At 37.6% G+C, this 25677-nt stretch overlaps 2 protein-coding genes across 2 annotated transcripts in view; both read right to left on the bottom strand.

Annotated features, from left to right (window-relative positions):
* Positions 1-13026, bottom strand: part of LOC127635545 (clathrin heavy chain 1-like) — a 45982-nt gene extending 32956 nt beyond the window's left edge. Inside the window, exon 1 of the mRNA XM_052115639.1 lies at positions 12743-13026. Within this exon, the coding sequence (XP_051971599.1) occupies positions 12743-12784 (42 nt within the window). The 5' untranslated portion in view covers positions 12785-13026. The remainder of the gene's footprint in view (positions 1-12742) is intronic.
* A 1984-nt stretch (positions 13027-15010) lies between these two features.
* btg3 (B-cell translocation gene 3) lies at positions 15011-24024 on the bottom strand. Its single transcript, XM_052115656.1, has 5 exons — positions 23918-24024; positions 22724-22930; positions 22424-22561; positions 20007-20208; positions 15011-16631 (listed from the first exon to the last, which is right to left on the bottom strand). Exons 2-5 carry the CDS (start codon positions 22894-22896, stop codon positions 16455-16457), a joined length of 690 nt encoding a protein of 229 aa, XP_051971616.1. The 5' UTR covers positions 22897-22930; positions 23918-24024; the 3' UTR covers positions 15011-16454.
* Between the last annotated feature and the right edge of the window lie 1653 nt (positions 24025-25677).

A 25677-nucleotide genomic window follows, 5' to 3' on the forward strand; every position in this document is an offset into this window, starting at 1 on the left:
ATGAGGGATCGCTTTGTCTCATAGTTAGTGACTTAAGATGTTACAGACGTATAAACCTTTCTCAACCTATAATTTGATATTAAAATGGCGTTATTCTGCATCTCCGTTAGCGAGCGATGCGATAAAACGAATGCTCCTGTTCATAATCAACAAAGCTGTTAACATTGCAAGTGTGTGACGTTCGAGCAATCTATAGTTTTTAAACCTTCCATATTTTGAAACTCCATCATTAGTCAAAATGCAGCACATTTGACAAGGCAGAAATAGCAAAAATGCTTACTGCATGGCGAAGAGACATTTAATCACCTTTTACATCTCTCATCTCCATCTCTCTAGATATCTAGAATTTTTGCCGAGTTTTTGTTTCATGCCAGTTTTAGTTTTTTTGAGTCAGTGGCAGATGCTCACGCCATAAACGTACACAGATGGGCACTCCACTTCTCATGCTCCACATCAGTTCGTTGTCGTGCTCAGGGGCTAAATTACATTAACGTTCTGACCATTTATTCCAAATATACGGTCCTAGTGAGTAACACCATCACTCCCTGTGCTGCCATTTGCTCATCTCATGTATCTGTATGTTTGAAAAGCCTCCTCAGAAGCAAAAAGTGCAGGAAGAATGAATGTTATCAGCCACAACATTAAATCCACCTGGCTAATATTGTGTAGGTCTCCCTCGTCCCGCCAAAACAGCGGCAACTCGCATCACAGCATAGCATTCTGAGAAGCTCACCACAATTTTACAGAACAGTTATCTGAGTTACTGTAGACTTTGTCAGTTCGAATCTGGACACTCTCTGTAACCTCTCTCATCAATAAGGCATTTCCATCCACACAATTGCCGCTCACTGGATGTTTTTTGTTCTTGGCACCATTTGGAGTAAATTCTAGAGACTGTTGTGAATGAAACTCCCAGGAGGGTCAACAATCAGTCCCATCTGGCATCAACTATCATCACATGCTCCAAATCACTGAGATCGCATTTTTCACCATTATGATGGTTGATGTGAACATTAACAGAAGCCCATGACCCATATCTGCATGATTTTATGCACTGCAACCACACAATTGGCTGATTAGATAATCACATGGATGATTGTTGGTGCCAGATGGGCTGGTTTGAGTATTTCTGTAACTGCTGATCTCCTCGGATTTTCACACACAACAGTCTCTAGAATGTACTCTGAATGGTGCCAAAAACAAAATACATCCAGTGAGTAGCAGTTCTGCAGACAGAAATGCCTTGATGAGAGGTCAACAGAGAATGGACAGATTGGTTTGAACTGACAAAGTCTACGGTAACTCAGATCTATACAATTGCGGTGAGAAGAATAGTATCTCAGAATGCTATTCTTTGATGCGTGTTGGTGCCGTTTTGGCGGCACAACAGAGATCTACACAACATTAGGCAGGTGGTTTTAATGTTGTGGCTGAACAGTGTATATTTATTAAGTTGATCAGGTCTGAGAGAACACAAAATCTAAATGTAACCAAATGCTACAATGTAGTTATTCATTATTAATAAAAAATAATATCCAGACAAATAGCCTTGGTTTTAAATAAAACATTATTAAATGATACAATAATAATTTTACATTAACCAATTTGGTGTATGAATCTAATATTCATTGTGACATTTTTATTTTTGCATTATTCAATTGGCATGGAGTTGCTAAGTTTTTTTTAAAGGGATATTTGATCCAAACATTTTAAATTATCATTTACTCACCCTCATGCCATCCCAGATGTGTATGAATTTATTTCTTCAGCAGAACACAAAATAATATTTTTAGAAAAATATCTCAGCTCTGTAGGTCCAAACAATGCAAGTGAATGGTGATCAGACCTTTGTAGCTCAAATAATCACATAAAGGATACAAAAGTAATTCATAAGACTCAAGTGGTTAAATCCATGTCTTCTGAAGCAATATAATAGATGTGGGTGAGAAACAAGCTCCTCATTGCAAATCTGGAGAAATAGTGTCATCTCCATGTCGATGCACAAGTTTTGCAGGCTATGATAATTTAATAGCCAAAATATTTGGAAACATTTATAATACTTAATTATTAATAATTAATAATAATTAAATAAAATCCAGTAACAATGCACATATGCAAAAATGCAAATTATTGAAACATGCAATTTTTAAAATTGAATTAATTGCTTAAATCATAACATAAAATGATATCACTGTCATTTTATAATTCCCCTGGAAAGCTAAAAAATGGCCCAGGAAATCAAATATTTCCCTAAAATGGAAAAGTTTATTTCTGACCCAGGTGACAACATGGGGACAAGAAACCCTGGTACAGCATTCAATGCGAATCTGTGACGCATGAATGAACCGTGATGCTGGACAATAGGTCATTGCTCTGTGACATTAGTCAAGCAGATCAGAATAGATCTTATTCACAGTAGCGCCATCTTTGATTTTTTAGCGGGAATGAAAATGAGGCTATGAGGGATAGTCTTCACATCTCTTTAATGGCAATCATGGTATTAAGCTGTATAAAGCTCCAAGGTTCCATCTGATTTTCAACAACTCGTGCTGTCTGGAGTTTTTGGTCTATTGAAGGTTCATGGAAAGATATTTTTTCAACGTTTTGTCTGCGGAACGATCCAAAAACATTTTACACTGCAGTACGGCCCAAGAGACTGTACATCTATCCTCACAGCCTCGTTGTCATTATGACACTACCATGAAAAAGTTCTATAGGTTATGAGTTTGGATTCCTGATGCTAAGTTTGTAGGTAGTACCATATTAAACTTGAATTAATTAAGAAAAATGGTGGTCGGTCTTTCATCATTGCCGCTGTAGGCAACACTCAAACTGCTCTAGGACCGTCACTTCCAATTGCTACTTTTATTTTAAGCGTTTAATATTAGCTGATTCAAAACAGTGAATGCTTAGATGCCATATTAGCTAACTTATGTACAGCCGTGGGCAAAAGTATTGTCAGTGACATAAATTTTGTGTTTTGCAAAGTTTTCGGTTTCAGTATTTGTATATTATTTTTTTCACACTTTCTATGGTATACTGGAAAACAATGATAAGCATTTCATAAGTTTTAAATGCTTTTATTGGCAAAGAAATTCAATATATGCAAAGAGGTCAATATTTACAGTGTTGACCCTTGTTCTTCATAACCTCTGCAATTTGCTCTCGCATGCTGGATATCAGCTTCTGGGTCAAATCCTGACAGATGGTGATCCATTCTTGCCTTATTAGTGCTTGGATTTGATCACAATTTGTGGGCTTCTGCTTGCCCACTTGCCTGAGGATTGACCACAGGTTCTCTATGGGATTGATATTTGGAGAGTTGCCTGGCTATGGATTCTTGGTGGAATGACCTTCCCAACTACATCCGTGAAGCAGACTCGCTCCCTGTCTTCAAAAAAAGACTTGACTTCACATCTTTTCCAAGAGCACTTAACTAGTCTAACAAAATAATAATAATAATAAATATATATAAATATATATAAAATTGCACTTGTATATGTTTTGAATACTATTCTGATGCTAGTGAAACTTTGTAATATGGCACTTTTGTAGCACTGTCTCCTTATGATTTGCTTATGTTTTTCATCTTTTGTAAGTCACTTTGGATAAAAGTGTCTGCTAAATGAATAAATGTAATGTAAATGGATACAAAATTTCAATGTAATGATCTCCGAGCCACTTTATTATCACTCTTGCCTTGTGACATGGTCCTCCATCATGCTGGAAAATGCACAGATAATCACCAAATTGCTCCTGGATCGTTGAGAGAAGTTGCTCTTGCAGGACGTTTTGATACCATTCTTTATTCATGGCAGTGTTTTTGGAACTGTTTTCAACCCCATACATGGATGGTCTCAGGATGCTTCACTGTTGGCACGACACAGGACTCATGGTAGCGCTCACCTTTTCTTCTCCGGACTTTCGATTTTCCAGATGTCCCAAATAGTCGGAAGGGGGCTTCATCAGAGAAAATAACTTTGCACCAGTCTTCTTCTGTCCAATCCTTGTACTTCCTGCAGAATTTCTGTCTGTCCTTGATGTTTTTCTTGGAGAGAAGTGGCTTTGCTGCCCTTCTTGACACCAGGCCATTGTCCAAAATTATTCTCCTCACTGTGCGTGCAGATGCACGCACACCAACCTGCTGCCAATATTGAACAAGCTCTGCACTGGTGATGACACGATTCCGTAGCTGACACCTCAGGAGATGGTCCTGGCACTTGCTGGACACTCTAGGACTTCCTGAAAGCTTCTTCACTGCAGTTGAACCTCTCTCCTTGAAGTTCTTGATGATTCGGTAAATGGTTCTTTCAGGTGCAATATTCTTTGAAGCAATTTCCTTGCATTTGAGGCCATTTTGATGCAAAGCGATGATGGCTGCATGTCTTTCTTTAGAGGTAACCATTGCTAACAAGAACACAATGACTGGAAGCACTTCTTCCCTCATTTTATAGCAATTAGTCTGTTCTTATAATCCAATTAGAATGATAGAGTGATTTCACCTGACTAGTACTCGTTCACACTTTCCAAGGTGCTGCTGATGTTAGAAATTATATAAGCTGGTCATTATGTGCCAGGGCCAAAAAGCAAATAAATTTGGGTTTTGTGATTTTTTGGGACAATAAAGCTTTTTGCAATTACTTAAAATGCATCGGATCATTCTGCACAATAATCTAGAAACAATGTAAACCAACACCAGAACAACTGAAGCAGAAAACTTAGCAAAAAATGTATGTCACTGCCAATATAGTATGGCTGTACTGTTGTAACTTTCTCTGTCACACTGCAGTTCTCAAGACTAAACATATAACAGAGAGAAACGGGAAGCACATTTTCTAGGAAGAGCTCAACAGAATCAGTAGTACCTTTTATCAATGGGGAACGAACACTGGCACACCCGAGGCCACACCCACATTCCTTTGTCATGTGGTGCAGAATGCCACATCATCACAAGCTACTAGCAATTACTCAACTACTAACCAAGAAGTATATTACAATACAATATGCCTGGAAAAAGAAAACTAAAAGATCTATTTTTAAAAATAAATATATCAAACAGTCACATAATCAAGACAAATATAGAATACAATAGCTATATTTTTATAGTATTAGGAGGTGGTTTGAATTCTGTGAAATGTGCAAAAACTAAAAAGCTGCAGTCACTTATTATTATGGAACTCATTTATGCTATACATTTGCTATAACTAAATATACGTATAATTATGCTAAACATATGCTGCTACACTACAAAATAGTTTACAGTTAATAGCTCATTTATGTATATTTATTGTCCTATGTATCTATTGTTCTGTTCTGTGTATTTATTGTCCTGAAAACTTGTGCACTGCACTTTATGTAGCCTTGCTTACTGTTATGTGTTGCACCATGGTCCTGGAGTAACAACATTTCCTTCCAATGTATATAAGCTATGTAGAGGAATGACAATAAAAACCCACTTGACTTGAAATATGATCTTAAAAATATCATTTAAGAAGCCAAACATACCACTGTTCCCTACTGAACAGCAGTGTGCTCACACTCATATCTCTGACCTTTCTTACTCTACCCCGCATCTCTCAGATGACATCACACATTATCACATCACTGCTGAGAAGGCTGCTTTCTAACTGGCTACTACAGGAAACCATGTCTTTGCCAGCTCTCAAAACATAACCAGAGAGAAAGAGTAACATTGAGGAAACTGTGAGAGAACACTTCACTGCCGTAGCGTTAGCCTTAGGCCAGGTGTGATTCATCTAGATCGCATAACTGCCGTTTGCATCAGTGTCGTCACAGACATGCCCAGAAACTATCCCCCTTCCCTGTAACTCCTTATAACCCTGCCTCCAAGAACAAGAGTGGATCAAGAAAACACAACAAAAACAAAGTTCAACCAGGTAAATTCCATCATGGATAGGTGTAAAAATCTCTTGTTTGAGCAAAGGATATTGATCTTATCCTGGCAGGGTAAATAAATGGAAGACGGAGCAAGGAAAGCTGGCCTTCTACCAGGAATAAATATTCAGGCAAGAGACTGATATGGAGTCTGTCAATTAAGGAACATTAATAGATTATAGTGATTTGATAGAGAAATATTTAGTGATAAACCAATATATCGGCCAATATTTGCCCATTTTAATATTATTAGCCTTGGCCAATAACCGTGCCTGATTGGCCAATCAACAGATCTGTAGGTCCATACAAATCAAGTGAATGTGACCAAAATGTTGAAGCTCCAAAAAAGCAATCCATACCCAGTGGTTTAATACATGTCTTCAAGCAATATAATCGGGTTTGAGTGAGAACAGACCAAAATGTAATTGTTTTACTGTACCTCTTGCCATATAAGCACAATCATGATTTCACACTTGATTGCATTACCTAGTGCCATCTAGCCCTCTGTACATACGTCATGTACTAGAAATGCTGCCTTTATGTGCTTTTTGGACCCTCAAAGGTTTTGGTCACCACTTACTTGCGTTTTATGGTCCTACAGAGCTGAGATATTCTTCTGAAAATCTTTGTGTTCTGCTTAAGAAAAAAAGTCATACACATCTGGGATTGCATAAGGGTTAAGTAAATAAGAGAATTTCAATTTTTGTGTGAACTACTCCTTTAAGGTTTGTGTGTAAAATTTAGTAAATGTAACGATAAAAAGTAGAAATGCAATAGTCGGATATCGGCATACAAGTTCGGAATTGGTGCATCCCTATCATAAGATATTTAATTTTTGACTTTCATGTACATGCCATTGACTTTCATATAAAATTGTGTGTCGCTATAAATATAGTCATTATATTGACCAATCAGCCACCCTGCATTCTAGATATCGGTCTCAGCCAGACCGATATCTAGTTAGATAAAGATCAATGTGAACTTAAACAGTGAGTATCAACTACAGGGACGAGAAGGGAGGAAAGAGATACCATGAAGAGAGGAACCCGTTAGCAAGTTCATACCTCCTTACGGTGCTTGTGTGACCAATACACGATGAGATTTCCTCAAACAAAAGATTCATATGCAGTGTATTACAGTAAGCCACGTTGTTCATTCATATATATACAATGTCTTAAAGGGACAGGATTACATGCATGTAAGTCAAAGTAACATAGCACGCTTACTTAACATGGTACCATCAAGGAATTTAACTTGCCCTCCTGCTGGCACTTTCCCTGACTGTCCATTCAACAATCACTATGAAGCATTGCTCATTAAATATTAAGAACGGCCACAGACAGTTGACTTTTCTGGGCCAACTCGAGCAGTTATTCCGTTATGCTGACCTATACTGCTTTTGGACTGTTAATGCATTTAGCACATTTCTGAGGGCGAGCTTTGCTTTTCCACAAATCAGGGCAAGTCAAAGGCACTTCTCTAATACTCTGAGCCTTGCGACAAGAGCTCCCCTTGCTAGTTTGAGAAGATAAATTCAGCACCTCATATAAATGCTTGACTTTTCATAGCTGTCAGCACACTTTATTTTTCTACTATTAATGACCTACAGGAACTCCCAGTGCTGATCTTTCTATGTCCAGGGAAAAATGGCACTTTGCTCAGCATTAAACTCTCATGCCCTACGATAGCAGAAGGCTCGAGGAAGAGTGAGAAAGGATACGCAATGTGCTGAGGCTTGCAACACACTGCCAATATCCTCCATAACAGGAAGCAGGGATCCATTGTCTAGAAAGCTAACTCAACATGTTAAGAACTGTGACTATATGACCATAGGTGGCATGTGACTTGCTTAGCAGGTTCAGTGTGGACAGCAGAGTGGGAAATGAACAGGAAAGGAAAAAGTTTGAATGAACACATACACAAATTACTTTCTTTCTGTGAAACATAAAAGGACGTTACGCAGAGTGTAAGCCTCAGTCACCATACACTTTCATTGTATAGAAAAATAAAATGCAATGAAAGCGAATGGTGACAGAGACTAAAATACTGCCTAACATCTCCTCTTGTGATTTTTACGAAGGAAAGAAAGTAATATGGGTTTGGAACAACATAGGAGTGAGTAAATGACAGAATTGTCATTTTTGTGTGAACTATTGCGTTTTGTGTCATTATGTGATGTGTAGATGCAGTCAGTGCTCAGCAGTTCAAAATGGATAATGGATATCCACCTGCACGAGACAGTCGTGTGATCAGCAGGTTAAGAGTTCAAAGATCAAATACATTAGCAGGCCTTCAAGGTAACATTTTAAATGGCATCACATAGGCATAAAACACACACTATCTTTCTGCAGATCACCTGACTTGCCAATGTAAGATGCTTATGTTACTTTCATTATCATGGAGTACATTAAAAGTGATTTGAATTCGAATTGCAATGCAACTGTTTTGATTACTAACTATAACTAAGAGAATGTGTAGGCATTTCAATGGACTTGTGGGAGAAGCAAATTTCAAATTAAATGTTAGACAAGTTCTTATAGAGCGTTTTCGCATTATGATAGCTTACCATGCTTAACATGTAGCACACTATAACCCATTACAAGAAGTTTAATCTCTTTAATGCCTTACGTTTAGTCCATTTATGCACCGCTGCTATTTCAGCCATCAAAGCACTGCATCAAAAATTCATTTCAAGAGGATCACTGTCGAACGTTATATCCTCTGCTGTGAGTAATGTTCCCGTATCTGTGAGGTGATTAAAGTCTTGTGCTGATTCTGTCTGACACTGCTGAAATAAATAGTAGCGGTAAAAAGGTTTAAACTGCATGATGGCGTGAACGATGAGTGTACCCGAATCAATAAAGTACAGTTCTGTGCTTTTGAATGTGCAGTGAGGACCACCCGGAGACTCTGGTTTACATTGAAGCGTGTCGTCATGTGTTCAGGATGCACATAAGCCGCTCTGTATTGGAGCCTTCTTATTTCTTGCTTTGAGAAATAATATGTAATACTAATTTAGTCTATGTATTAGTTATTCAACTGTTATTCATACTGATATTCATCTGTTAGTTGCCATGTTGAAGTGCTGCGCATAAGGCCCAGGTATATTTAAATATTGCAGGTTCTGGATTGGCTCGTGCCCGGCCGACCGCATTGCCTTTCTGAGAATACATTTCTGACCATGAACTAGAGCGGTGTTCAAAATATCAGCGATATATTGTCATGTGCTCCTTGCCGATACATGTATCGATTCAGCTGTGCGCATATCGATACTGCAGCAAACCGCAAGTTTGAGTGCAGCCTATCATGTGGCGAAATGGCCATCACCTGAGCAGTAGTAGACCACCACATTTAAATTAGATGAGACTCTTGCTACCACAGCCGAAACTGAAATATGTGTGCATTTTGGCTTTTTCCCTGTACCCGGCAGTTGGGAGGAAGACAACACTTGCGCAATATCCAAATACTACAAAACAAAAGTACTGCGTAGTGTGAAACATGACAAACCTTTATCTACCAGTACATAAAGCAGACCATATGCGCTTCTTTTACTCTCAAACAGGGTATGAAATTCACCAAAAGACATGTACTTTTTATAAGGTAATTAAGCTCATTTTCTCGCCGACCTGTTCATTTCGGACCCGTTTGCACTTGTGTTTAGTGTTGTCCACTGATCAGATCTCCCGTGATGGATGTTAATACCAAGTCTGAACAAGGTAATAGTGACATTTGACAAGAGACGCTGTTGTTTAGACACAAAGACACGTTCAGAGTTGTGAATAGCCTATACTGTACACTGTACAATAAATGAATGGGTGAGGAAAAAGATATGCTTTGGAGACATCATGGATATCAAATGAGAGGGTGAGTTAGAAAGTTATTAAAATTGCAGGCTAATGTCTTTTTACTTGGTCTAGCAGAGCATATTTTGCACTGCCATCTGTGAATGTGGTCTATAAAAAGGGTAATAAAATGAGTTCTATTAAAGTTTCTAATTCCAATTTCCTGTAATGATTATTATACAACTCTTCATTCGAATATAAGAAAAGTGTGTTGTTTTGTTTTACTTGTTTAATCCTAGAGGCCTTGACTTACCTGTTGCACACTTTAAAAACAGGATTTGATTTAAACCAGAATATTTAATCTTTAGTAAGGGAAGGTAATACAAAGCAATTTGAAAGAAGAAAGGGCAAATGAAAGTCATTTATTTTCTGTAACATAATTATTTATTTTGCTGACCTTTATGGACCTTTTGTGTTTATGTTGGAGCAAAATTACTATAAACAAATGTTTTAAAACAGAAGTACGGTCATGTGAAATTCAGTTCAAAAACAACATATCGTGATATGTATCGTATCGTGGCCTCTGTATCATGATGTGTATCATATCGTGACTTTGTTTGTGATAAACAGCTCTACCATGAACTAATATGAACACGTTTGATGCGCAAAGCCGAGGACCATGTGTGCGCGAGTCAAGAAAATATAGACGCAATTTTCATCACACATACTGTGCGTGGAGCTCTTTGCAATGCGCACACCCGAAGTATACTCGGGCCTTTATCATCCAAAAGCCCATCTGTAAAGCGTCTGATCGAAGTCACTTGAATGTAACAGCCTAATTATGCAATATTATCCTTGACACGACTAGTCGTTCAAACAACTGACCGACTAGTTATATTCCGGTTACAAGTTAAGCTCAATCGGCAGCATTTGTGGCATAATATTGATTACCACAAAACTTTATTCTGACTTGTTCCTCCTTATCTTTCAAAAAAGCACAAATCTGGGTTACAGTGAGGCACTTACAATGGAACTCAATGGGGGCAATCCATTTCAAAATTATAGCCACAAGATGTAAACAATATGCCTGTTAACATGATTTTAGTGTGATAAAATCCCTTACTAACATTTCTGTGTAGTTATATCCAATTTTACAACTGTGTTGCAATGATGATATAATGTCAACTATACCTAAAACAACTGTAAAAATTATGGTATATACAACTTCACAGCTCAAATAATTCATGGAATTTAAGAGAAGAATTAATGTAAGTACTTATATAAAATTATAAGCTTCACATTTCTGCCTTTAAACCCTCAAAATTTTGACCCCATTTACTTCCATTGTAAGTGCCTCACTGGAATCTCAATTTTTGCTTATTTTAAAGGACAAGTCAAAATACATTTTTGTGGTAATCAACATTATGCTGCAAACACGGTCAATTGAGCACAACTTAAATTGAACCCGGAATTTTTCTTTAATTATGAAAATTGGTAATTTGCAAATACCTTATTAGAATAAAGTGGACATGCACAGCCTTCTTGAAACATGGACTGGTTTTTACAGCTTGCAATGCATAAGCAAAGCAACTGTATTGAAGTGGCAAGGGTAAGAATATTTTACATTTAAAAATGTGAGGTGGGAACCCAAACCATAATCCATGCATGTTCAATCTAAGGTTCAGTTTTGGTGTCTAGACCCAAGTTCTATAAACATACCCATTTTTACACTACCCATTTACCTGAGACTGTGAGATCTCTGTATGACTGGGATGTTTCAGTCACAAACCTAAAAATTCCTGCTGCCATCAACAACATGATTGGGGCTTCATAAAAGCACATCCATATACCATTTACAGCGTTATGTCACCGACTTCTAAATGTACCCTGACCATTAGCTGGCAATTCACTTGAAAAGTGGTGAAAAACCACCAAAAGTGTCAAACATCAGTGCCTTTCATTCACAAAACAGTCAATTCATAGTCATATATCATAAACAAATGCTTGCATTAACTCATGATGAATGCCACTGATAATAATACAGCAATGCTGACCGATCTAAATAAAAGGACAGATGAAAAAGCATGACAAATAAAAAGCACAGACCATTTGCAGGCCAGGCACTGCGTAAATATGATGTTTAACAATAGCTAATAGAGCCAGCTGCAGGATTGTTTGTCACGAAGGCTAAAATGTCCTGTGTCAAGGACACACATGCAGCATTTAATACATTGATATACAGTTTCTGCCCCCACTGTAGTATATGTGATTGCACTATGCTATTGTGGCCCAAACAGAACGACTTGATAAAAAAATACATAACCCAGAATGATGTGAGATGCAAAGCAATGCATCATTTAAGAGCAAATAATAAGAAATTGCACAAGCATAAAGTGACACTTCCAAAAAGGTGCCACACACGGCGATTAATAGGTGGGGCGTTTACACCTGCTACCTTAAGCAGGTAATCTCGACGTCTCATTCAAAAACCGGTCTTGTTACATTAATTGGAATAAATCAAAATTAATTCCTTTTGTTTCATACAGCAATTCATAAAAAAAAAAAAACCGTCTTCTTTCAGAGTTTTCCTCTGTGTTTGATTTTTATTTATTTATTGACACAACAAGAGGGCAAACCAGCTTGCTGGTGTTGGTTAACCACTGCGACTATAAACATTGTCCATATAATTTCAGTTTAGCTACTTGAATTTTCAAGCCATACACCCATTCCAAGCTAGCTTACAGTTTCAGTACAGCACTCCATTTACATCCAGCTAACTTAACCAAACCACCTTACTCAAGAACAGAATGAACAAATAGAGCGCACAAAAATATTGTCAGTATGGGCAACTCACTAGGTCGAGACAGTCAGGATTTTTATTATTCAGCTGGTTTAAACCGACTGAAGCTAAGCTAACTCCCCTGCTGCTACTACTACAGCAGCAGCTGATGGGAAGTCACATTCATCCGTGAGTAGGTTTACTACAACGGACTATTCAAAAGAACCCTAATGTTTACAATATAACCTCAATCAGTCAATTACTTAGCGATGTTTTAAGTCCTTACCTGCAGGTGCTCCTGGAATCTGATGGGCAGGATTTGAGCCATGATGATGGTGGTGGTTCCTCTCTAATTCCTTCTATTATTTCTACCTAATCTAAACTACTCCAGATCCGGGGATGAATGGAGGTGCTCTTTTGTTTGTTTTTTGGGAGGGCAAGATGAGCCGGGAATGTGTTGGGTTACTCTAATCGCCCGTTGAATGTAAATGAGGTGCTTCAACTCCAGAATGTCAATCGCCGCTGCGAGGAACGCTTTCAACCTGCAATGGCGGCGGAACCAGTCCGGTGGAAAAGCGCACCGGAAACAGCCGTAGACCGCAATGGAGGCGGAGGGATATGAGCGCTGTAGGGAAGAGGGAGTTGCATTTTCTTATGACATTAAAATGTCGCCATTCGGGGATGAAATTCACTTATAATTATGTTTACGGTGTAAAAATAATTACAAAAAAATTACATTAGAGGGGTTAATGAGGTAAGTGTGAACATAAAGGTTGCGCGCGAGGTAAATACGAAGGTACTAGTTCTTTGCGATTCGCCCTGTGATTTTTGCCACATCATTCGTCCTCGTGAATTGACGTCAGTTCCGATGTTATTTCTCATGTATGTTTTATTTGCTGTGAAGTTTCCCAATTTTTTATGCAGAGATATGTAATATTAGTGTTAGTGTGGCTGGCAAGTGACATAAGTATTATTTGAGTTTACCTTATTCATTTAAAGGAATAGTTCACTCAAAAATGAAAACTCTGACACCGTTTGCTCATCCTCATGCCATCCCAGATGTGTTACTTTCATTCTCTGTAGAACACAATGAAGATTTTAAAAGAATATTTCTGCTGCAAGAGAAGGGTGACCAGAACTTTGAAGCTCCAATAAGCACATAAAGGCAGCATAAAAGTAATCCGTACAACTCTGTTAAATCCATAGCATCAGAAGCAATATGATTAGTGTAAGTGAGAAACAGATCAATATATAAGTCCTTTTTCATTGTAAATATTCGCCTTTCACCAGCCCTGACCAGTAGGTGGTGATATGCACGAAGAATACGATTCACCAAAGAACAAAAGAAGAATGTGAATGTGAAAGTGGAGATTTAGAGTTAAAAGACTCTGATATGGATTAAACCACTGGGGTCATGTGGATTACGTTTATGCTGCCTTTATGTGTTTTTTAAGCTTAACAGTTCTGACCACCATTCACTTGCATTGAATGGACCTACAGAGCTGAGATATTCCTCTACAAATCTTCAAATGTGTTCTGCAGAATAAAGTCATGCATCTGGGATGGCATGAGGGTACAACTGATATACTTGAAACTAGTAGCATAGAAAACATGCACATTGTGGCATAGTTTCCTTTGCTGTTGCCTGCTCTTGTGATAAACTAGTGAATACTAAAGAAGACCTTGGTCTCTGTGTGAACTGATTATTTTGTAGAAATCTGTTGAGTATGTAACAATTGCGTGAGTGTGAGGGAATTTAAATAAATTGGTAAAGACGTCAGAGTTGTGTTCATATATTTAACATTTTGTTTAAAAAATATTTTTAAATAAATAATTATGAGAAGTGCCCTTTTTTGCACATAAGCCCCTGCCCCCCAAAATGTCTGTGCACGTCCCTGCATGAAATCAAACAAAACAAATAGATATGTTTAAAGGGAACATACAAAATGAACAAATATATTAAATTGTAGGCTATGTATTGCAAATTATGTGTGTCTATTGTGTAGTGCTCTGATTTAACTTAAAATAAAAATTGCTAACATATATGTGTATATGAGAACTATATGGTCTTCAACAGTGAATCTGTACAAATAATTTCATTATTTGGATCAAGCTGTAATGTGTTACATGTAGTGCTTGCTCTCAGTCAGGAGTCCCATTGATTGTGAGGGAGTTCGTGTTACTTCCCCATTTTCTTCCAAAGTCCACTTTCAGCTCTTTGATATTGCTTGCTTGATATGTCCTGTCAGTCTTCACACCACCATGTTAGAGTCTCCACCTCTTCCATATAGGCCTTTTCTTCAACAAATCTAACAGCAAGTTCCACAGCTGTGTGTAAAGGAAGTGCTGTACATGTCCAGGGTTTAACGGAGCTAGCCCTTATTTATGAAACTGTCTGAATTAACAAACCCTGACTGAAGTTGTTGAAAATTCTGATTGTCTATGGAAAGCAGACTTCACTCAATGGGATGAGGTGACAGGCCTTAAAGACACTTTTATAATATATAAAAAAAGATAAATACATTAAAATTAATTAGAAGAGAAGGGAATAGTTTAATGAATAGTGTGGTAGAACTCAGAACTCTCTCTATCATGACATACAAAAGTTCACCCAAAAGTTTCTCTCATCATTTTCACCCCTCATGCCTTCCTTGATGTGTACGATTTTCTTCTGTAGAACACAACTACATTTAGAAGAATATCTCAGCTCTGTTGGCCCATACAAAGTGAATGGGTACCACAATTTTAAAGCTAAAAAATGCATATATAGGAAGTACCCACTTCTGAAGACACCGATTAAACTACAGTAGTAGTAGTATATTTATGCTGCCTTTGTGCTTTTTGGAGCTTCAATGTTTTGGTCACAAATCACTTGCATTGTATAGACCTAGCCATCATTATTTTGTAATATATTACAAAATATAACAACTGCAATGATGGAAACACAAATGTTATTCTGTTTGTTTTGGTGATGTTTTGACATAAGGTGCTAATGGCATTGACCAGTACACTATATATCAACAACCTTCTTGCAATTACAAGGAAGACTGTGGATCCACACACAATAGTATAAGTCAACAGAACAGGGTGTGGGAAAAGTGAAGTGAGTTCTTAAGCAATGCCTCTGTTTGTAATTATAGTCATGAAGTGCAGTCATTTCTTCTTAAACTTGGTCAGAGTTTGAGAACAGTTTGCTGTGCTCAGAGTTGAGGAAGGCGTGGCCAACATACTGAACTTGGAAAAGATCAGTGCCTCTTGTGCATTTTCACAAACATTATACATTTCAAAATAGCTTAGCAGCATTCCTTCAGAAAATGATTAAATAAAATAAAAAAAAACCTGCAATTGCAAAGCTTTCTCCAATTTTGCCAGTCATGTTCTGTCCAGCAAATAAGTCAAATATTTTATGCTCCCAATTCCAAGTGTGCAGTTATACTGTAATGAAACAACGTCATGCTGCCCCCTAGTGGTTTCTTAACAAAACTACATCATCAAAACTGTAAAAGTTCCACATTTTGTAGTTGGAATTTTTTTTTAATGTTATCCATAATTTAAGTGATCTATGCAATACATAATAATTTACTGTGAATAAATAAAACATTTGGATCATATCACAAAAACATTACATAAAATGTTATCAAATTACAATGATCCCATTTAACAAATACAGCAAATATTACATTACCATAAAAATCGAAATGCATGAAAATTACCTAATCCAATATATATGAAGTTTACCTTAAACACGCTCTATTACCAATAATCTAAAGTGCAAACAGTTACTGTTATCTTTCTTTAAAAAAAAAAGTAGACAAGTCACAAGTCAATAGAGTGACAATAGAACTACAAAAATACATTATAAAAAATTTGGTCAGTCATCTTAGTAGTAACTTAAAAAAAAACAACACTTTCCAATTGAACAACCCTCACACTAACACCAATAAACTAACATAGTTACAGTGGTCACCTATGTTGGTGTGTTCAGTGAGGGTGCTTTCCTAGTATCCATGCTTGCTGTGGTACACATGCTGGACCCAGCGGTGTGGTTTAAATGAATGGTTGGGTCTACAAGGGGGGCGAATCATGTAGTGTGGCCGTGGAAGGTAGTGGCCTTTTCCTGGGCTGAATTTCCTCCTTGGTATAGGCTGCCACACTGGGGCACTGGGATACATAAGCTGTACAAAGAAAATAGAAAAAGGCAAAAATAGTTAGAACCACTGCTTGAAAAGATTCAGCACAAGTTAATCTGACCCAGAGGTCACCGCTGGCCAAAATAAATTCATAGCAGAATTTTATTTATTTTTTTTAACCTTTTTTAGTCAACATAAGTGCTGTGAAAATGTATTTTCCCCTTTCCCTATTTCTTATATTTTTGTGTATTTTTCATACCAAATTGTTTTTGATCTTCAAACAAGATATATAACACAAAACAAAAGGCAACCTGAGTAAACAGAAAATACAGTTTTCAAATATATATATTTTTTTTATTGAAGCAAACCCAACACCTACACTGGTCAAAATTTTTGAAACACTTGACTGAAATGTTTCTCATGATCTAAAAAATCTTTTGATCTGAAGGCATGTGATTAAATGTTTGAAATTAGTTTTGTAGACAAAAATATAATTGTGCCTCCATATTAATTTAATTATTAATTGTTTTTGAAATTGATGACAAGCAGCCAATAAGTGCCCAACATAGATGGGAACTCCTTCGATACGGTTTAAAAAGCATCACAGGGTGATACCTCAAGAAGTTGGTTGAGCAAATGTCAAGACTACATGTCTGCAAATTGTAGGCAAAGGGTGACTACTTTGAAGATGCTAAAATATAACACAGTTTTGCTTTATTTTGGATGTTGTAGTCACAGGATAATTCCCATAGTTCCATTAATGTTATTCTATAGTTTTGATTACTTTACTATTATTATAAAATGTGAAGAAAAATAATAATGAGTGTTTCAAAACTTTTGACCGGTAGTGTATATCACCCACTAACTGCCCCCTTAAACTTAATTGCTGGTTATACCACCTTTAGCAGCAACAACTGCAATCAAACGCTTCCGATAACTGGAGATTAGTCTTTCACAACGCTGTGGTGGAATTTTGGCTCACTCTTCTTTGCAGAACTTCTTTAGTTCAGCCACATTGGAGGGTTGTCATGCATGAACTGCCCGTTTAAGGTCCTGCCACAGCATCTCAATCGGGTTCAAGATTTTGACTAGGCCACTCTAAAACTAATTTAGCTTTTTTTGAGCCATCCAGAGGTGGACTTACTTCTATGCATTGGATCATTGTCTTCCTGCATAATCCAGTTGCGGTTAAGCTTCAACTCACGGAGTGATGATCAGATGTTCTCCTTTAGGATTTTGTGGTAGAGAGCAGAATTCATGTTTCCCTCAATTATTGCAAGTCGCCCTGAAGCAGCAAAGCATCCCCACACCACCACGCTTGACCGTAGGTATGATGTTCTTTTTGTGGAATTCTGTGTTTGATTTACACCAGATGTAACGGGACGCCTGTCTTCCAAACAGTTCCACTTTTGACTCATCAGTCCACAGAACATTCTCCCAAAAGGTTTGAGGATCATCAAGGTGTGTTTTGGCAACATTCAGACGAGCTTTAATGTTATTCTGGGTTAGCAGTGGTTTTCGCCTCAATGGCATTTTTGGCCAGTGGAGTCATGAACAGTGATCTTTATGCGAGAGAGGCCTGCAGTTCCTTGGATGTTGTCTTTGGCTTTTTTGAGACTCCTGGATGAGTCGTCGCTGTGCTTTTTGAGGAATTTTGGAAAGTCGGCCACTTCTGGGAAGGTTCACTACTGTGCCAAGTATCTTCCATTTGGAGATAGTGGCTCCTACTGTGGTACTTTAGAGTCCCATAGCCTTTAAAATAGCTTTGTAACCCTTCCCAGACCGATATATTTCTATCAACTTAACCCTTTTCGTTTCCGGAATTTATATTACTTGGCACCATGTGCTACTGGGTGAGACATTTTAGCCAACTTCATGCTGCTGAAAAAGTTATATTTAGGTGTTGATTTGATTGAACAGGGCTGGAAGTAATCAGACCAGGTTTGTCTAGTCCAACTGAACCCCATTATAATGCAGTTTCATACACTCACCTAAAGGATTATTAGGAACACCATACTAATACTGTGTTTGACCCCCTTTCGCCTTCAGAACTGCCTTAATTCTACGTGGCATTGATTCAACAAGGTGCTGAAAGCACTCTTTAGAAATGTTGGCCCATATTGATAGGATAGCATCTTGCAGTTGATGGAGATTTGTGGGATGCACATCCAGGGCACGAAGCTCCCATTCCACCACATCCCAAAGATGCTCTATTGGGTTGAAATCTGGTGACTGTGGGGGCCATTTTAGTACAGTGAACTCATTGTCATGTTCAAGAAACCAATTTGAAATGATTCGAGCTTTGTGACATGGTGCATTATCCTGCTGGAAGTAGCCATCAGAGGATGGGTACATGGTGGCCATAAAGGGATGGACATGGTCAGAAACAATGCTCAGGTAGGCCATGGCATTTAAACGATGCCCAATTGACACTAAGGGGCCTAAAGTGTGCCAAAAAAACATCCCCCACACCATTACACCACCACCACCACCAGCCTGCACAGTGGTAACAAGGCATGATGGATCCATGTTCTCATTCTGTTTACACCAAATTCTGACTCTACCATCTGAATGTCTCAACAGAAATCGAGACTCAACAGACCAGGCAACATTTTTCCAGTCTTCAACTGTCCAATTTTGGTGAGCTCTTGCAAATTGTAGCCTCTTTTTCCTATTTGTAGTGGAGATGAGTGGTACCCGGTGGGGTCTTCTGCTGTTGCAGCCCATCCGCCTCAAGGTTGTGCATGTTGTGGCTTCACAAATGCTTTGCTGCATACCTCGGTTGTAACGAGTGGTTATTTCTGGCAAATTTGCTCTTCTATCAGCTTGAATCAGTCGGCCCATTCTCCTCTGACCTCTAGCATCAACAAGGCATTTTCACCCACAGGACTGCCGCATACTGGATGTTTTTCCCTTTTCACACCATTCTTTGTAAACCCTAGAAATGGTTGTGCGTGAAAATCCCAGTAACTGAGCAGATTGTGAAATACTCAGACCGGCCCGTCTGGCACAAACAACCATGCCACGCTCAAAATTGCTTAAATCACCGTTCACTCCCATTCTGACATTCAGTTTGGAGTTCAGGAGATTGTCTTGACCAGGACCACACCCCTAAATGCATTGAAGCAACTGCCATGTGATTGGTTGATTAGATAATTGCGTTAATGAGAAATTGAACAGGTGTTCCTAATAATCTTTTAGGTGTGTGTAGATTTGGGGAGCAAATCATTTTTTACACAGGCCCAGTTGGAATTGATAACTTTTTTGATCAATAAAGAGTATCATTTAAAAAAAATGAATTTTGTGTTTACTCAGATTACCTTTGTTTTCTGTTAGATTTTGTTTGAATTTTTGAATCATTTTTAATAGCACTGTAGTTAAACCTATTGGTATCAATTGATGCTAAAACATTTTTAATACCTGGTATGGGGGGTGGTTGTAGAATGATGGGGTGAACTGAGGCTCTCTAAAGCTGGTGTCCTCATCCGAGGAGGATCCAGAGTGGTAATCTGACGTAACCCTCTCCACAGCGCTCGTCACTTTCTTAGTCACATCCTCTTTATCATCATCGACATCGCTTGAGAAACTTGCCACAGTGAAGCCATGGTTCTTCTCACCATACCTGTGCAGCCATTTCAGAAGCAGAGAAATCAGCACAGGAACATACACATGTAAATAATAGCAATGGAAATTGCAAGGAATTTAGCGATTCTGGTCCCTATTGCGATTCCTCATAGATTTAGTTATTTTGAGGAAGACATTTTTGGAAATAAGAAATGAAATATGATCTCAGATTTCATGTAAATAAAATTTTTGTTTCATTAAGTTAACGGCTTATTGAAAAATAATTGGCTCAGAGTAATTTGTTTGGGAATTGGACTACACTATTCACACAGTAGATTCACCTGTGGCGGCGCTAAATAGTAGTGAATGGAACACTATCAAGAGTATTCTCAGTATTCCCATCTATATTGGTGAAAGAACAAGTTTGAGAACCGTTTACAGAACCGAAAGTCATTCTGTTCCAGTATTGTTATAAAAATGAACCAGTTTTCAGTTCCCAACCCAAGTAAAATAATACAAATAATTTTTATTGAAAAATATGGTTTTCTGAAGTTATAAAAAATTATTTATTTAAAAATCTAGTTTAATATGTGTCGAGTTCATAGAAATGTAATCTTCATTTTTTTTATATATTTATAGAATTTACTACAATAAATAGATATATTGTTTCTTTCATCACATTCCCAGTGGGTCAGAAGTTTACATACACTGTGTTAGTATTTGGTTGCATTGCCTTTTAATGGTTTAACTTTGGGTAGCATTCCACACGCCTCTCACAATAGGTTTCAGGAATTTTGGCCCATTCCTCCAGACAGAACTGTTGAAACAGAGTCAGGTGTGTAGGCCTCGTTGCTCGCACACGCTTTTTCAGTTCTGCCCACAAATCGGACTGAGGCCAGGGCTTTGCGATGGCCACTCCAATACCTTTACTATGTTGTCCTTAAGCCATTAGCCACAACTTTGGCAGTATGCTTGGTGTCATTGCCCATTTGGTAGACCTAAGATTTAACTTCCTGGTTGATGTTTTGAGATGTTGCTTTAATATATAAACATAATTTTCATTCCTAATGATGCCATCCATTTTGGGAAGTGCACCAGTCCTTCCTGCAGCAAAGCACCCCCAAAAAATGATGCTGCCACCCCCATGCTTCACGTTTGGGATGGTGTTCCTCGGCTTGCAAGCCTCACCCTTTTTCCTTCAAACAAAACAATGATCATTATGGCAAAACAGTTGCATTTTTGTTTCATCCGACAAGAGGACATTTCTCCAAAAAGATCTTTGTGCCCATGTGCACTTGCAAACTGTAGTCTGGCTTTTATGGTGTTTTTTGAGCAGTGGCTTCCTTACTGAGCAGCCTTTCAGGTTACGTAGGACAATTTTTCTGTGGATATAGATACTTGTCTACCTGTTTCCTCCAGCATCTTAACAAGGTCCTTTGCTGTAGTTCTGGGACTGATTTGCACTTTTTGCACCAAACTATGTTAATCTCTAGAAGACAGAATGCATCTCTTTCCTGAGTGGTATGATGCTGCATGGTCCCATGGTGTTTAGAAATTGCTCCCAAGGATGAACCAGAGTTGTGGAGGTCCACAATTTTTTTTCTGAGGTCTTGGCTGATTTCTTTTAATTTTCTCTTGATGTAAAGCAAAGAGGCACTGAATTTGAAGGTATGCCTTAAAATAAATCCACAGGTACACCTCCAATTGACTCCAATTAGCCTATCTGGTGCAAACTGTTTAATTGCCAAAAGGCTTGACATAATTTTCTGGAATTTTCCAAGCTACTTAAAGGCCTAGTTAACTTAGTCTATGTAAACTTCTGACCCGCTGGAATTGTGATATAGTCAATTAAAAGTGAAAATCTGTCTGTAAACAATTGTTGGAAAAATTACTTGTGTCACTCAGAAAGTAGATGTATTAAACGACATACCAAAACTATAGCTTGCTAATATTAAATCTGTGGAGTGGTTAAAAAATTAGTTTTAATGACTTCTGCCGGTGTATGTAAACTGTATGTACAGGTGTACCTAATAAAGTGGCCGGTGAGTGTATATACTGTATATCAAGTATCAAGAGGTTTTCTCAGGATTACACCAACCTGAACAAAATTTAATAAGACTCTGAAAACATGATTGTAATAGAAGAGGTGTATTCATGTAAATGTTTTGTGAGAACTGCATTTGTAATGTATTTTTTGAATCATTTAACAAATCTGGAAAAAAGGAGCATCATGTCATAGACCCATATATAGCATAGACTGAGGCCAAACTCACCTACAGCACACCTCCCCAGGGTCAACCCAAAGGGTGAGCTCTTTAGGCAAACCAAGATCTTTGTACTGCACTCCGCTCTCAGCACAAGCTCTTAGCAAATCTGCATCCTCTTTATGAAACCGGTTAACTCTGATACATCTGCATAAAACAAGATTATCACATTTTAACAATGTGAATCATCAAATGCATAAAACACTGTCTAGCAGTGAATACCACATTCATAAATCTAATTGCATAAACAACATGGAATCTGTAATTAGGAAAGCGTATAGCCCAGTACTGCTTATCAGACAGTTGTACCTGAATGCTTGGCCCTTGCTGGGGTTGTCTGGATACCAGTGACCCCTGTACTTTTCCTGCAGTGCCACAGTTAGCCGCTCCACAAACCGATCCACTTTTTCTGGGTCCAACTTCTCAGCCTTCTTTATCAAACGCTTCAGGAAAAATACCACAGCTGCTATTTCTTTCTTCATTGTTAGCTGTTGAGCTGAAATCCTGGTCCAACTTCTGTTAAATTAAATCCAGTAACATTAAATTGTAACATTCTATAACAATGGAAGACTTATTCTTACACTTTCTAATATCAATAGATGACAAAACAATTCTAAAAATGCCCTGTAAACAATACAAATGGGAGAATAAAACTTTGTTTCTGCTCCCCTTTTGAGATGCAGAAGAGTAATTCAACAACAGTCAAATAAGGACACATTATAACAAAATCAAAACAATTATATTTAAAACATCAACAATCTATCTCACTAACATACTGATGAAGATCCCTACTGTGTATGGATACTAAACCTAGTGTGCACTGAAGTAAGTGATTAACACAAAGCTGACGATCAGACGGCGGGACTGAACAGCATATTGGCGCGCTATATACATCACTACCGTTTGAAAAACAAAACAATAAAAGGAACGGAATGGTTAACAATCTACGAGCTTTAACGGCATCAGTGTCAGTTTTCTCAAATACATTACATATTTAAAAAGATTGCATTATTTGGATTTTCACATTTTTATTGAACCGACCAAATAAGGAATACCATTGGCTAATTTATTTTCAGAAAATATAAAGCTCTCTTCATTTGTTTAGTTATTCCATGTAAACTAAAAGAAATACATTTTATATATCTCGCAATAACATTTTTGGGTCAGTTTGTCATACAGGACACAGTTGTGCAAAAATACGCTGAAAACGAGCTAACAGCGAACTTAATTAGGCCCTAAATGTCACATTTTAAAACTAGTCTCAATACTTATAATTCCAAATTAAAAGATATTCAGAATACCACAAACATTTCACATTACTAAACACTGAAACTAGCTAACTGTAGGCTAGCCGAAGTTAACGTGGCCTCGATTCCATTTTATTTTACCGTTTCCTTTAATAAAACCTTCGTTTCAAATCACATTGATTTGATATTTGGAGCTTGTAAAACATACTTTAATCGTAAAAGATCTCACAACAACCATACCCTAAGAGATACTGACCGTGATTTCCTTTCATCCACATGTGGGCAACTCCTGCCTGGCTGGCGCGCTGTCACAACGGACGTCACGAGACAGTTCCAGCACAGTTCCCTGCGACTCCCATGTGACGTCACTTTGTCCACAGCGCATGCTCAGAGGAAACGATTCATGAGTCGATTCTTGCGAGTCATGTAGCAAAAGATTCATACAGTTGGCAAATAAATGGATGTTGGTTGAAAGTGCTTTACATTCTGCACATTTTCTTCTTCTTTGTTTTCCCTTGTGCGTCAATTTAAATAAAGTTACTTAGAGATCCTTAGAGGACAAAAATGTCGCGTCAAAAAACGGCCTTAAAATACATTAATATTTCTTTCCACTTTCAATTAGTAAATTTTTTATCCAACATCAGTCTTGATCATAACTATCAAATATTAACCCTTTAAATGCCCGTTTGTTTATATAATGCCACTGTAGCTTTTATATAAAAAATATAAAAATAAATTAAAATTAATGAATTATTTTCTATATACGAATTGCTACAGGTATTTGATTATTATTTGTATTTTTTTGTGGATTATCACAGTCTGGAATATATCAATGATTAGCAGCAACATTTATAAAAATGTCTGCGTCAAAAACTGCCATAAAAATATTACATATTAATATTTTTTACCACTTTCACTGACTTTTTAACCAACATCAGTCCTGATCATAACTACCAAATATTCATGCATTTTCAAGATTTTAACCCTTTAAATGCCAGTTTGTATACATAATGCCACTGTTGTTTTATTTCACACAAACACACAAACACACACACACACACACACGTTTCCATGTTTTATGGGGACTTTCCATAGACATAATGATTTTTATACTGTACAAACTTTATATTCTATCCCCTAAACCTAACCCTACCCCTAAACCTAACCCTCACAGAAAACTTTCTGCATTTTTACATTTTCAAAAAACATAATTTAGTATGATTTATAAGCTGTTTTCCTCATGGGGACCGACAAAATGTCCCCACAAGGTCAAAGATTTCGGGTTTTACTAGGACATTTGGTCCCCACAAAGTGATAAATACACGCTCACACACACACACACACTGCAGTAAGTGAATACCAATTAGTGAATTAAAGTTAGTAAATAGGGTCTTGGTTAGCGAATATCCAGCTTACGCCCGTTTCACACATACTCCTTGTGCAGTGCGTATGCGGTACGTATGCGGTGCGTAGGCTATACGGTACAGGAGCAGCACGCGCTATAGTGCTTTCACATATGCTGCGTTTGCAGTGCGCTACTGATCCGCAGTTTCTGTGTGCCACAATCAAAATAAAAAATGTGTAAGTAATTTTGATTTTAAATCCAAACGTTAACTTTGACATTGTTTAAGACATTGAAACAGTATGAAAATTAGCATCATCATCAACAATAATCATTGTGATTCTTTGTTTTACATGTAGTTCGAGTTGTTGACAGAAGAAAAGCTATCGCGCTATATCTGTTGCTAAGAAGGAGAAGAATGAGACGCATTTGGGTTCACTGTCTTTTTTTAGGGTAAAAAAATCATATATGATGGCATTTTGCAACTTTTGGGACTATAATCATACTTTTTTGTTTTTCTTGACCCTGTAATTTAGTAACTGTAGAACACATTAACTGAAATTATGCGTGTATGATTAAATTATTACAGTTTCTTGTCAATCTATGCCAAGTCAAGTCAAGTGGTTTTTATTGTCGTTTCAACCATATACAGTTAGTACAGTACACAGCAAAAC

The sequence above is a fragment of the Xyrauchen texanus genome, chromosome 43, assembly GCF_025860055.1.
Source record: "Xyrauchen texanus isolate HMW12.3.18 chromosome 43, RBS_HiC_50CHRs, whole genome shotgun sequence".
NCBI lineage: Eukaryota > Metazoa > Chordata > Actinopteri > Cypriniformes > Catostomidae > Xyrauchen > Xyrauchen texanus.